General features: G+C 52.2%; 1 protein-coding gene across 1 annotated transcript; it reads right to left on the bottom strand.

Moving 5' to 3' along the window:
• Positions 1-5,625: 5,625 nt before the first annotated feature.
• On the bottom strand, positions 5,626-13,139 carry TPI1 (triosephosphate isomerase 1). Its single transcript, XM_073311753.1, has 7 exons — positions 12,953-13,139; positions 8,069-8,192; positions 7,880-7,964; positions 7,633-7,765; positions 7,213-7,298; positions 6,999-7,086; positions 5,626-6,276 (listed from the first exon to the last, which is right to left on the bottom strand). Exons 1-7 carry the CDS (start codon positions 13,062-13,064, stop codon positions 6,158-6,160), a joined length of 747 nt encoding a protein of 248 aa, XP_073167854.1. The 5' UTR covers positions 13,065-13,139; the 3' UTR covers positions 5,626-6,157.
• Between the last annotated feature and the right edge of the window lie 775 nt (positions 13,140-13,914).

The raw sequence follows: 13,914 nt of genomic DNA, 5'->3' as shown, positions 1-13,914 counted from the left end.
TATACATAGAGAACATGAAACAATGGGTGTTACTATACACACTGAGAGTGATCACTTAAGGTGAGCTATTATCAGCAGGAGAGTGTATGTGTGGGGGGGAACCTTTTGTAGTGATAATCAAGGTGGGCCATTTCCAGCAATTGACAAGAATGTCTGAGGAACAGTGGCGGGTGGGGGAATAAACATGGGGAAATAGTTTTACTTTGTGTAATGACCCATCCACTCCCAGTCTCTATTTAAGCCTAAGTTAATTGTATCCAGTTTGCAAATTAATTCCAATTCAGCAGTCTCTCATTGGAATCTGTTTCTGAAGTTTTTTTGTTGAAGAATTGCCACTTTTAGGCCTGTAATCGAGTGACCAAAGAGATTGAACTGTTCTCTGACTGGTTTTTGAATGTTATAATTCTTGACGTCTGATTTGTGTCCATTTATTCTTTTACGTAGAGACTGTCTAGTTTGGCCAATGTACATGGCAGAGGGGCATTGCTGGCACATGATGGCATATATCACATTGGTAGATGTACAGGTGAACGAGTCTCTGATAGTGTGACTGATGTGATTAGCCCTATGATGGTGTCCCCTGAATAGATATGTGGACACAGTCGGCAACGGGCTTTATTGCAAGGATAGGTTCCTGGGTTAGTGTTTTCGTTGTGTGGTTGCTGGTGAGTATTTGCTTCAGGTTGGGGGGCTGTCTATAAGCAAGGACTGGCCTGTCTCCCAAGATCTGTGAGAGTGATGGGTCGTCCTTCAGGATAGGTTGTAGATCCTTGATGATGCGTTAGAGAGGTTTTAGTTGGGGGGCTGAAGGTGATGGCTAGTGGCGTTCTGTTATTATCTTTGTTGGGCCTGTCCTGTAGTAGGTGACTTCTGGGTACTCTTCTGGCTCTGTCAATCTGTTTCTTCACTTCAGCAGGTGGGTATTGTAGTTGTAAGAATGCTTGCTAAACGATATGGACTTATCTGATGAACAATATTCACAAGGTTCCCAAAAGCTAGTTGACTCATACCCTGTTGACTTGAACATAAATCTCTGTGGAGAAGTATGGCAGTTCCACTGTTATATGCGTGCAAAGTTTAATGAAACAGGAAAAATGAAATTCAGTCACAATTGATCTTCATGACACAATACTGAAAGACTGAATACAATGTGTATTTCCAAATGTAGAGATTGCACTCGTATTTTTCTAACATTGATGATTACTAACTGCTCCGCAGAACGCTATTTTTTTCAGCTGAAATGAATAAAAAAACCCTCAGAGAACAACAATGTGTCAGGACCGACTTGGTTCACTTTCCCTATTGTGTATGGAAGGGGACATGCTTTGTCGAGTCAGCTTCGATGAACTTATCTAGAATTTTGCAATCAGAAAATCTAGAAAGAAGCTATTTTAATTTCAGCATACATGTAAGTTTTGTGTAATTTAAAAAAATAAAATTGTATTTTACGATATAGTATTGTTTTTATTTTGAATTACATGGGGGGGGGGGCACCATAATCTTTTCAGTGCTTAGGGCCGCTAAAGGTCTTAATCCGGCCCTGACGTCTAGTGTAGACTAGCCCTGAGGAAAAGGCTGGTATGCTAAGGATCAACACCTTTGTCTCCCCTCCTTTGGTACTAGATCCTGCCCCACCTGAGAGCACAGCCCCTGCTCCGGCTAGAATTGTTTGCATCACAAACAGTGAGGGAAGGATGGAGAAAGGGAACAAAGCAATTGCCTCACTCTCCCAACTGAGGACACAGTAGTCAGCCCAGAGGTGGGCAAACTGCGGCCTGTGGGACTATCCTGCCTGTCCCCTGAGCTCCTGGGCTGGGGAGGTTAGCCCCCAGCCCCTCCCCCGCTGTCCCCCCTCCCCTGCAGCCACGCCACCGCACGGCTTGCACCCACCCACCTCCCAGGCTTTCCAATAAGCCTGACTTGCCGCTCTGAGCAGCCTGGTAAGGGAGTGGGGGGAGGAGGGGTTGGATAAGTGGCAGGAGGTCCCGGGGGGCAGTCAGGGGACAGGGATGGTTGGATGGGGTGGAGTTCGGGGGGTGGGGTGGTCAGCAGAGGGGATTGGATGGGGGTGGGGTCCTGGGGGGGCAGTTAGGGATGGGGGTCCTGGGAGGTGGTGGTCAGGGGACAAGGAGTGGGGGGGATGGATGGGTCAGGAGTCCCAGGGGGCCTGTCACGGGGCAGGGGTGTGGATAGGGGACAGGGAGCAGGGGGGGTTGGATGTGGGTGGGATCCTGAGGGGGTGGTTAGGGGCGGGGGGGTTCCGGGAGGGGGTGGCCAAGGGACAAGAAGCAGGGGGTGGTTGGATGGGTCAGGAGTTCTGAGGGGGCAGTCAGGGGGCCTGAAGTGGGAGGAGGTGGATGTGGGCTGGGGCGAGGCTGTTTGGGGAGGCACAGCCTTCCCTACCCGCCCCTCCATACCATTTCACAAACCTGATGTGGCCCTTAGGCCAAAAAGTTTGCCCATCCCTGAATTAGCCCCTAACTACAGCTGACCCAGGACAAAGGGAGGTCTTGCAGGGTAACACTCATAGACCAGATAAGGAACTCCTGCTTTGCTCTACATCACCTCTTAGTGAGAAAGTCTGGGAGTTCACCTGAAGGCGTGCTGCCTCTCTCCAGACCCCTGAGTGAAATGCACAAACATGGCCTAAGAGGTCAGCGCAAGTCCCTTCTGCCCATTATAGTGTGGGTGCTGAAAAGTTTTAAACACTAGGTGTGCACTCTTGCCTGTTTTTTTAGAATTTCCCTAGATTCTTCCTCATCTCTACCTTAGATAGCACCGCTCATTTGAAGGGAGCTGGGCCTAAATATTGGTGGAGGTAAGAGGAACCCTACATTTGACTCAGACTCCAGTGTAGGCAGAGCTGGGTCAGATGGCAGTCGGCAGAGAAAGCCCCCCACTCTCCCTGAGAGACTGGAATCAGAGCTGTCCCTTGGGTATGGTGAATCAGGATGACTGCTCGGGCTCCACGCTTTTGGGGGCCCCTTGCTTTGACATCATGGTGTCGGATGCAATACTTCACCCACACCCATCAGAGTGTGCGTGTGTGTTGCTTGGGGGGGTTTGCGGATCCGGAGGGCTGATTGGGGCTGGTGGATCCCAGGGGTGATCCCTGGGGGGATCGTGGCAGTGGTTCTTGGGTTTGCCCCACAGCATTGGAGGTGGCAGCAATTGTCCTTGTGTAGGCTCCATGGCTGGTTGTCCGGGAGACCGGGGGGGGGGGGGGGGGAAGAGGGCTGTGGCGGCGGTGGGATCAGAGAGAGGTGGTGGTGCCGGCAGAGCAGTTGAGTGCAGAGGTGAGGCGGGGGGCACAGCTGAGTGGGGGCATCTCACAGGCTGGGACCTCCCAGCCCCATCTGGCGGGGGTCAGTACAGCCATCCCCCGCCAAGGCTGCCGGGTCACGGGAAGGCCCCAGCTCAGGGAGCCTGTGAGAGGCCCCTTCATGGCTGGTTATTTCTTTGCAGGGCATGGGGGCTGGTCCAGCCTGCCTGGCCCTGGCCCATGAGTTCCCTGCAGGGGTGCAGAGCAGCTCGGACACTAGCCCCCAGCTTGAGGGTCCATGCACAGCTCAGTCCTGGAGCAGGGCTGTTTTTTTTAAAAATTCCATGAACTTCATTATAACTATACATAAGAACTACAATATAATTATAAAGCTGGGCACTATCAATATTTAAGCTGCAGCTGCCCTTGAAGTTCACTAACCAGATTTCAACTGTATAAAAAATGTTAAGGGGGCCCATACAGGTTGATTTGTCCCAGGCCCCACACCCCCCTAGGGATGGCCCTGACTGGAATTAAGGCTCCCACCGGTAACTGAGACACTGCCTGTGGCCCACAGCACGAATGGGGTACAGGAAACACAAGGCTAGTTGGGGCACTGCATGCTTGGGGACCTGATGGGCCCAAGAACTGTGAGTCCTTACCCCGATAAAAGTGGCCATGGCTGAAGGCCTCCTCCTGGCTAACTAGTACATGGCCCTGCTGGGCAGCAATAGAGGGTCATGGAGCTAAGGGGCTAGCTACCCCATTACCCAGCAAAGGGGTCAAAGCAGAGGTGGGGGTGCTGTCCAAGGAGTCAGGTACACTGAGCTATGTCACAGACAGGACTCATCTAGCAGCAGACTTTCAGGGGCTGTGCAGAGGCAAGGCTAGGTCAGGTCAGCATCCAGACACTGGGGAGAAGTCTGACACCACAGGCGAGGTAAATGAGGGCATACTGATAGAGTTAGTGAGGAGAAGAGATCCTGTGATTGTGAAAGGAGTGAAATCTCTATGGGATGGAGGGAGGTGGTGCTAAGAAGTGGGGATCTCTGAGTGAGATGGAGACAGCAACCCTGAATCTGACTTCATCTCCCCTCTTTCTTCCTGCAGTAGGGCCCTGCTCAGTCTCCCACCCTCAACTTCCTCTGCCCTGCCTACGAAGCAACACCTCCTGCACAAGTGAGCTGGGGAGTACAGGCTGTACCAACAGTGCCATTGCAAGGGCTTCCTAAAGGGGGCAGGTCCCCAAGACCAGCACCTTCTCCTGAGATGGTTCTACCATCAGCACCTCCCCTAGTTCTCAGTTTGACAAGGGGTGCTGCTTTCTCTTGGCAAACTCCCCCCCCACAAGCTAGCAGCTGGACAAACAGTTGTCAGATGGGGGAAGGATTTGACAGGGAGGGCTCTTAGCCAGGCTTATAGTTGGTGGTGGCAGGGTGGGGAGCACAGGCCCCTCCCATACTCACTGCACCCACCCTTGGCCTCACTCTGACAGTTTAAACAATTAGAGGACCTTGGAAAGTCAGCAGGGTTGAAGGGGTTACTGCCATGGATGGTGACAGAGTGTGAAGGCTCCTACTACCATCAGCAAACAGGATCCAGTTTGTACAGAAGGCCCTGGTTGGCACAGCCTCAGGAACAGGCACCCCCCCCCAGTGCCAGGTAGAGTAAGTGAAATCAGTTTCTCACAGTAGATAGGAAAGTGGATAAGCCCCTCAGACTGCAAATGTAATGCGCTGCAGAAGCTAGTATTGACAAGTGCTGCAGGAGTAGGCCACGGCTGCTTTCCCCCCACCCCCCGGCAAGGCAGTGGAGCCTGTCTGGATCAGGGCAGTGCTGAGCCAGTCAGTGAAAGATAACCACACCGCCATCCATCCTTACAAGTCAGACCCCTAGTAAGATGAATAGGAGCAATTCACATTGCAGCTCTATTTCCCCCTCACTGCCAGCTGGAGTGGATAGTACTGAAGCTGCCAGTCATCAAAACATGAAATGACTATTCCTTCCCAGCCAGGAGAGACAGGCGTGGTTCTTTCAGAAATGAGAGCTTACATGCTGGAAAACACTGGAGAAAATCCTCCAGTGGTGAGGCACATGGGCTAGACTCAGAGATGGGTGCCTGAGTTTCCTCCACAGCTGTGTCTCACCCAGTGGCAGTTCCAATACTGGACACTTCTCACAGCAGTGCCCAGCTCCCTGGGGAAGGAATGCAAGGGAGTATGAAACAGCTCAGTACACTGTCCCTACCACATTCATCCTGCAGGAAGCCCTCCCCATACAGCTGTGGCCTGCCTGAGGGAGACACTCCATTTCTGCCACACTCCTTACTCACCCCTAATAGTAATGACTGCACTGGGACACAATCCGGTGCCATGTTTATTTCTATTCACTGCTGGTTAAGGTACATGGAAAAGTGACAATGCCTCACAGGGATGTCAGCTGCCAGGCACTCCCTCCCAGCTGGTCAAACCAGAGGCTGCCTGGTGCAAGAGGCAGCCTTTCCTCCTCTCCCTAGCCCAAGTGACCTCCTTATTACAGCACTACAGAGGAAGATGGGTGAGAGGGAGGGACAGACAGGCCATGACCTCTGATTGGTCTACCAGGCACATGGGCACAGCCAGCCAGACCCACCCACAAGCCTACACAGAGTTTTGCCCACTTAAGAGGGTGAGAGGGCAGGTAAGAGGTGGAGACTAATAAAACCTTGTTTCTGGAAAAAGGCTCTCTGCCAATCAGAATCCAGCAGGGTGACAGCAGTTAGCAAGAGGAACAGTTACAGTGAATGGGGGGAGAGGCGTCATAGGTGAGGGGGCAAGGGGTGAGCTTCCTTATAGTTTCTTTATTTCTCCTTCCTTCCCTTCCACGATGGTTTTCCCTTTTGGACTCTGGATCGGTTCAGTGTTTTGCGTTGATAATGTCCAGGAATTCAGGCTTGAGGGAGGCACCGCCAACAAGGAAGCCATCTATGTCATGCTGGGAGGCCAGTTCCTTGCAGGTCCCACCAGTGACTGAACCTACAAAGGTGGGCATGATTCCAAACAAGGGTTAAATATTCATGGTCAATGCTGTGGGTGGGATAGGGAAAGTGACTGGTTAGCTATGGGGTTGGGGCATAGGTAAAAGCTGTTGTATTCTATCTACGGGGCACCAAGCTGAGTGGCTAGTTCACTGCCACAGCCCCCTCCCCCCCTTACCCAAAAGAGGGGTCCTGCAGATCAGAACAAGAATGGGGGGTGGGAGTGGGGAAGGGAAGCATTTTCCTATCATTACAGTTCCATGGAAAGCTGGTTGTGATATTGAAGAGTCCTTCAAAAAACAGGGGGGCAGTTAATGCACACTCTGAGTCCAGCCTGTATCATTAATATGTAATAATAATACCCCCACCACACTCTACTGCATTTTTCATCTGTAGATCTTAAGTGCTTTTCAGAGGCAACAAGTTTCATTATCCCTATTGTGCACATGGGGAAGCTGAGGCATGGGGTGAAGTGACCTGCCCAAGGTGACCCATCAGGCCAGTGGCAGAGTGAGGAATTGAACCCAGGTCTCCTGAGTCCCAGACCCCCTCTGTATATTAGGCTGCACTACCTCAGGCAGCACAGTGGCCCCACTGGCCTGGCAGAGAACAAGTGAACAGCTGTACAACTGAAGGGACAAAAGGCAGAAACGAGCAGGGGAAGAGAGGGAATGGACAATGTTATGCACTGGAAAGGGAGGGGTGCCAGGAGCTGTTTACCTCCATAGATGATCCGAGTGGACTGAGCGACAGCTTCAGACACATTACTTTTTAGCCATCCCCTCAGTTTCTCATGAACCTCCTGAGCCTGTAATGAAACCAGAGCTGCATTACTGGGACACCAACCACATTGAGGAAAGAGTGTTTTTTAGTTAGAGACCCTCTGAAAGGGGATGAGAAAGATGGACACCAGGCTCCTTAACCCTGTTCATACCTGCTGGGGAGTTGCAGTTTTACCAGTTCCAATAGCCCAAACTGGTTCGTAGGCAAGAACCACCCTGCTCCAGTCCTTCACATTATCTGGGGTGGGGAGAGGGAAGCAAGTGTTATTTGGGAGACAAAATATAGCACCACCTACTGGGGAGGGCGGAGCAGGGAGGCTATCCAGCACATACAGAGCTGTCTGTTGTTTGAGGAGCAGTTGGGTATTCAGACACATCTGATGCTGTTCACACAGGCCCCCAAACAAGCGCACACAAAGCCAGCTCTGTTGCCCTCCTGGAATAAGTTACCAAGAAATAATAATATACTTCCCAAGATCTTACATGTGGGGTCCCTCCAAAGCAGAGGGAAAAGCGACAGAAAAATATTCTTCCCTGTTATGGACCAAAGGGAAAACCCCCACCACTCTTACCAGCAATCACTTTGGTCTGTTCAAAAACCACCTTCTCTGTGATGCCAGCTTCTCTCTCATCCAGTTTCTCTCCAATGCAGGCGATGACACCAAGACCTTCAGCCAGTGCATGGGCCACCTTCTGCCCAATCAGCTGGAAGCAGGAAGGGGAAGAGTTAGCCAGACACTCACAGGTCCTACCTGGAGCTCTGTCCCCCACCACAGGGATGTTAAAGCTGGTTTTTCCCTAAATCCCAAAGTGGCCCACCTCATCAGACTCCCCAAAAACATGTCTTCGCTCTGAGTGGCCCAGGATCACCCAGGTGGCTCCGATGTCCTTTATCATTGCTGGGCTGGAAGGGGAGAAAAGAGCAAGATTAGAGTCTTGCCCCTGTCCTGGGAAGGGCCCCTAAGGACTCTACGTTCATTCAGCTCCACCACCCCATGGTGGGCTCACCTGATCTCTCCCGTGAAAGCTCCCTTTGGCACCTTATAACAGTTTTGTGCTGCAACTGCAATCTTTGTGTCAAGCTTCTGACGGGTGAAATCAAGGTAAATGGAGGGGGCTCCGCAAATAACCTCTGGAAGGCAAGAGAGAGCATTAATCTCATGGGGGTGGATTAGAGGTCACACCTGATCCTCTCCCAACTGCTGAACCCTCTCTTCCCCCCCACTCCATCCCCTGATCCTTCCCTCTTCCTCAACTCCACCCCAAGTGCTTATCCTGGCTCTGCCAAGCTGTAAGAACACTTCCAAAAAAATTATCCTTACTGAAACTTGGAGACCCACTGACACAGCAGGGACGTTTCCACTCTAGTTTAAATCTTCTCTTAAGGGACCCATGGTGAGTATCAGAGGAAACTCAGTTCAATGTTTGTATAGACTAGAGGGGAGGGCACAGCTCTGGGGTTCTACACCATAGCACAAAAGCAGAGCAAGGACCCCATGTAACTTTCAGACTGAGAAATTGGACATGGATTCTGTTCTTGTTGGACAGAATTTACATTTGCTGAGAATGAGAGGGGAGCAGCAAGTTAACCGATTGTAACTGGGTAGGGTGCAAGGTAGGCCAATGCAATTCTGGGGACTGCAGACCCAGAGACCAATCCCTCTAGACCAGGGGTTTTCAAACTGGGGGTCACAAGCTGTCAGCCTCCACCCTAAACCCTGGTTTGTATCAACATTTATAATGGTGTTAAATATATAAAAAAGTGTTTTTAATTTATAAAGGGATCACACTCAGAGGTTTGCTATGTGAAAGGGGTCACCAGTACAAAAGTTTGAGAACTGCTGCTCTAGACAAGCCTGGGGAGAGCCCACCTCGCATGATCTGCTCAGCTCTGGGCTCCTCACCCCCAGAGAAGAGCCACAGAAATGCTCAGGGGGCTGAAGAGATTAAGCCTTAGGCTGTGTCTACACTACAGACCTTATTGCAGCACAGCTGCACCACTGCAGCTGCGCCACTCTAAGGTCTCCTGTGTATCCGCTCTATGCTGGTGGGAGAGAGCTCTCCCACCACCATTATTAAACCACTCCTAACGAGTGGCGGTAGCTATGTTGGCGGGAGAGCATCTTCCATCGACATAGCACTGTTTGCACCAGTGCTTTTGTCTGAAAATTTTGTCAGTCAGGAGTGTGGTTTTTTCACACCGCTGACTGACAAAAGTTTTTCCAACGAAAGTGCTAGTGTAGACAAAGCCTTAGGGCAGTAATCCCCAAACTTTTCAGGGTCATGCCCCGCTCCTTACCCCGTCTGCACCCCTCTGTGCCCCAGAGCCAGGGCTCATGGGAGGGATGGGAGGAATGTGCGTAGGGGTAACGGAACTGAGGCCGGGGTCAGTCAGGGGCTGAGCGCAGGGCTGGGAGCAAAGCGCGGCTGGGCGGCGCTCCCTCCCCATGGAGGCTGGCCCGAACCCTGCCACCCCGATGCCCCCTGAATGTTCCTCTCTGTGACCCCCTTGGAAGGCACGCTCCACAGTTTGGGGACCTCTGCCTTAGGGGTAGAGTCAAAGAGCTAAATCTACCAAGCTCATAAAACCCAATACTGGGTTGTGTGTGCACATGATAAATGCATGAAGAGTCTGAGAAGGCAAGAGGCACAGTGGGGAGGGGGATTGTTTAGGAGGAGCCCGGATAGAGACCAACTAGGGAGACAAGGGAAAGTTGCTCAGGAGCTATTTCCCAGCACTGAGAGGTCTGGGAGTTATCTCCCCATGAAAAGGACTTGGAATGCCACTAAGGTCACCGAGTACTAGAGCCCTAGTGTATTGGCCCCTAGGGAATACATTAGAGGGAACCCTGTTAGGCTGCTTCACCAATTTTATAATTATAGGAGGTGATGTGACAAGTTACTGAGGAAATCAGCCTGTGAGCTCCCTAGCCATCAACTGCAGGCCTGTCTACACTACGGGGGCTACAGTGGCACAGCTATAGCACTGTGGCTATGCCACTGTAGCTCCATAGCTTAGAGGCTTCTTAAAGTGATGGAAGGGTTTTTCTCCCCACTGTGGTTAATCCACCTCCCTGAGCAGCAGTAGCTATACCAATAGAAGCATTCTTCTGTTGACCTAGCCACAGCTATACCGGGGGTTAGGTTCTCATAGCTACAGCTCCCAGTGGTATCACACCGCTGAGCAACTGTAGATAGGTCAATATAAATTCTAAAACTCAGACACACTCCGCTCTGGGTATCCTTTGCACTCATTCTAGGCAGCTTGCCTGCCTGTCTTGGGCATGGCTGAGATAAGGAAGGGAGGAGACAAAAGTAATGCTGCCAAGTGAAGGAAAAACATGTAGAGATTAGGTGCAAACCAAGGCTGCCGCTTCCATTGAGCATGTCTGGTCACCTCCACTAAATGCACAGGCTTCCAAGCACCATTCCAGGCGCTTAATCTATAAAGCCCTAGGGACCTGGATGCAGTAACCACCTCATAAGAGCCTTTATGCACATACTCTGGGGCCCTGCCATCCTATTTGTGCATTGGGACTAGGTGAGACCACCCCTTCGGGAGGGAGACTTTGCAGTCTAGCTAATGGCCTCCATTTGGAAGGGTACAGAACAATTTTAAGTCGAGAGATTTATTTAGTTTGTTCATTTAGCTGGTTAATGATTACATAGAAAGAATTGTTGCCATACTTTGCATGTGTGTGTTACTGAAGCTTTACCCTCTCTGCAGCAGAGAGCATTGTGACAGCAGAGGGGAGGAAGCCTGCAGCTGCCTAGTCTTGCCTCCCCAGAAGGGGCCACTGTTGTAGCTACTGGTGCTCTCCCCTGCACCTAATAATTATCCGAGGACCTGGAGCTATACAGGGATTGTCGGGGGCGGAAGCAGGGCACAGAGAGGATGCCACCAGCACCCCTCCTCTCCAAGGCCAACCCCTTGATCTTTTGCAGCCGAGGGAGATCTGGTTTCCAAAACCAAGTACAGTAGCTGGTATTTTTAGCTCAGTCACCACTGGACATATTTAGGTCTCAGCCTCCTCAGAGACCTTTGACATTTCTTCAGAGCACTTCCCCCAGAATAGCAGTTCTCCCTCCTCCCTGCAGGGCCTCCTAGCCCTTTCTGAGGAGATGGGCAGCAGAAGATCCAGAGGCAGAGGATATTTCAATGGCGGTGGTGGCAAAAGGACAGCAAGGAGACGATGGTGGAGGAGACCAGCTAAGCTTCTGCTGGAGGACACAGATACCAGCTGAAGCAGCCACAAAGGGAAGCTGGTGAACAGGAGATCCATCTGCAGGAGTACAAACCCTGGGGCAAGGAGAGATAACAAGGGCCTGGTCTGCCCAAATAAAAAGCTGCACCAGCTTAAATAAAGGTGTGATTTTAAACTGATTTAGTTAAACTAGCGTGTATCTCATGTCCGTTTCAGTTACAATTTAATGAGTCAAGTTAAGCCTAGTTTAACTCAACTTGTGCAGCGCCCTCTCTTTTTCATCTCACCCAATGACCAACTTGGAGGCCTACTGCTTGGAACATTGCCACCTAGGAGCTGCAGGGAATGGATGGAGGGGTCTGGCTCAGGTCGGGTGGAAGACCTCAGGTCACCCCCTCCAGGTTCCAGCTGGGAATCTCAGGAAGAAGGATCTCAGGGCCTGTCACTTGTTCTACCCCCCTCCCCAATTTGGGGTGGAGCCATAATGCACACAAACTTGACCTTTCATACTTACCAGTAGAGAGCAGAACTGAGTCAGCAGAAGCATGGTGGCAGACCAAGCAGTGGGGAGCACAAATGGACAAGTGAAGGCTGGGAGACTAGACGGAGGCAGCATGTGGGAGCAGGTCACTTGCCAGGATTACCTCAGTATACCTCACTTAATCACTTCCCTGCCATTGCGGGGGCCTCGGGGCACTGGCACACCTCAATCCTTCCTATTCATGGGGCATGCAATAGTCCAGTCTCCTGAGGGCTGTAATGCTTTGCTCTCATTTCGGTGCTGGGTGGCGCTAGTGGCCCATGATACTCTGGAGGGCAGAGTAGATCTGGTAGGCTCTGACTCAGGGGAGAGGGGGAAGAGATGGATGGGTTATAACAGGGTCCCCATCCCACTGTCTGGGCTCCTCAGACAAACTCCTCTCCCATCCCTGACTGGTCTCCCTCCTTCCCTCTACTGGTGCCTCGGGAAGTGATCGGCACCCCACGGCCTCACCACGTGAGCAGCCATCCCTCCAGCGAGGCGGGGATCCCAGACTGCAGCAGCAGCCGCCCCAGCCACATGACGCTTCCCCGTTCGGCAAGCGCAGGAGGAAACCAGCCATTAGGTACGTGCGGGCGGGCACAGCTCCGGAGGGGGAGGAGGATGAGCGGGGAGCGCGGGTAAACGAGACCCGCCGAGGGCTCCTACAGCCGTGCCCGAGGCGTGCGGCGTCAGCGTCTCCTTTTCCCTCCCGCGACCCAGCAACATCTCAGAGAGCTCCACATGCGACTTGGTGTCCCTAGCTGCCTGCACGGCCGCCCGCTGCACTGCGGGGCTGCTGCAAAACAGCTTCTGGCTACCCCAGCTCCCTCAGCTTTGGTTAGCGGGTTAACTCAGCAGCCGCTTGTCCCCGCTCCCATAGACTCAGCACGTCAGAGTCCGGGGTATCGTAGGGGTCGGGCAGGTGGGGACATATGGCTGCCGTAGTCAGACACTATGCGCTAGTGGGGGGGGGGGGGGTGTACTATGCTCAGGGCTGAAGCCAGGCTCCTACAACCTCCCTCACACAGAGGCCAATAGGGCAGCTAATAGCAATGTCCCCAGCAGGCAGAGACTCCGGAACAATCCCAAGGAGACACTCACCTACCAGCCTATCTCCTACTCCTCCTACCTTCCCGGTCTACACCCTTTCCCCCCTCCACTCACCAGTGTCCGCCGGGATCTTGCCGCTGTTTAGGGTGTGGATCAGCTCGCCTAGGATCTTCTTATCTCCGTTCATCTTCCAGTTCCCCCCCACGAAGAACTTCCTCGGTGCCATGAGGGAAGGAACACCGCTCTCCAGCGAGAACACAAAGGAGACTGAACGCGCGGCACGCAGCCCCCCGGTCAAGCCTCTTTATAGAGAAGTGAGCCGGAGACACGCCCACATCTGTCTGTACGTTCCACGTGCTCCTCCCCGAGAAGCGTCTACGCGTTGCACTTTCTCCACCTCATGGAGTGACAACGTTCCTCTAGCTCCACCCCCCTATGCGTCACCGTTCCCTTGTTAGTGGGTCAAAGGGGGGAGAGGTCAAAACTGCAGTTGCACTACCTTTACCTTCGCACTGATAGGGGAAAGGGGCAGAGCCACAATTGTCCCTATCATCCATGACGCTAGTAGGAAGGACTAACAAATTTCAGAGCTCCCTAATTATCTCCAATACCTGGCACCAGCAAGGATCACAGCTGCCAAATGTAACTTGCCCTAGGGCCACTCGCTGCCTGCTATTCCCCAGGTAGTCATTGTGAAGGGGCTGAGTGGGAAAGGACCACCATCCCTTGGGAAAGGACAGCCTTCCCCATCCCACACTTTGTAAAGGAGCCTCCCATGAATTAACAGAGAGAAAGGTGAAGGAGGGGAAAAGGGGCTCCTTAACTTTCATCATTAAAGCAGCCATGGATAATGGGGCATTAAGGGGGGCTAAAAGGTTATAGCAGGGAACCCAGCATCCAGGCTTGGATTCTGCACCCAGCTCTATTACTGCCTTCCTCTGGTCTGGGTCTCTTTCCACCTCAGTGAAGGAGGACAAGGACACTGTCATTGTCACTGTCTAGCTCATCACCCCACCTAGAAAGGCTTATTTCAGAATTAAAAATATTTGAGCTGCTGTGTTCCATAGGCTGTGGAG

The sequence above is a fragment of the Lepidochelys kempii genome, chromosome 1 (genome assembly GCF_965140265.1).
Source record: "Lepidochelys kempii isolate rLepKem1 chromosome 1, rLepKem1.hap2, whole genome shotgun sequence".
In the NCBI taxonomy this organism is placed as follows: domain Eukaryota; kingdom Metazoa; phylum Chordata; order Testudines; family Cheloniidae; genus Lepidochelys; species Lepidochelys kempii.
The sequence above is the reverse complement of the archived record's forward strand: the minus strand, read 5'-3'. Positions and strand labels throughout refer to the sequence as shown.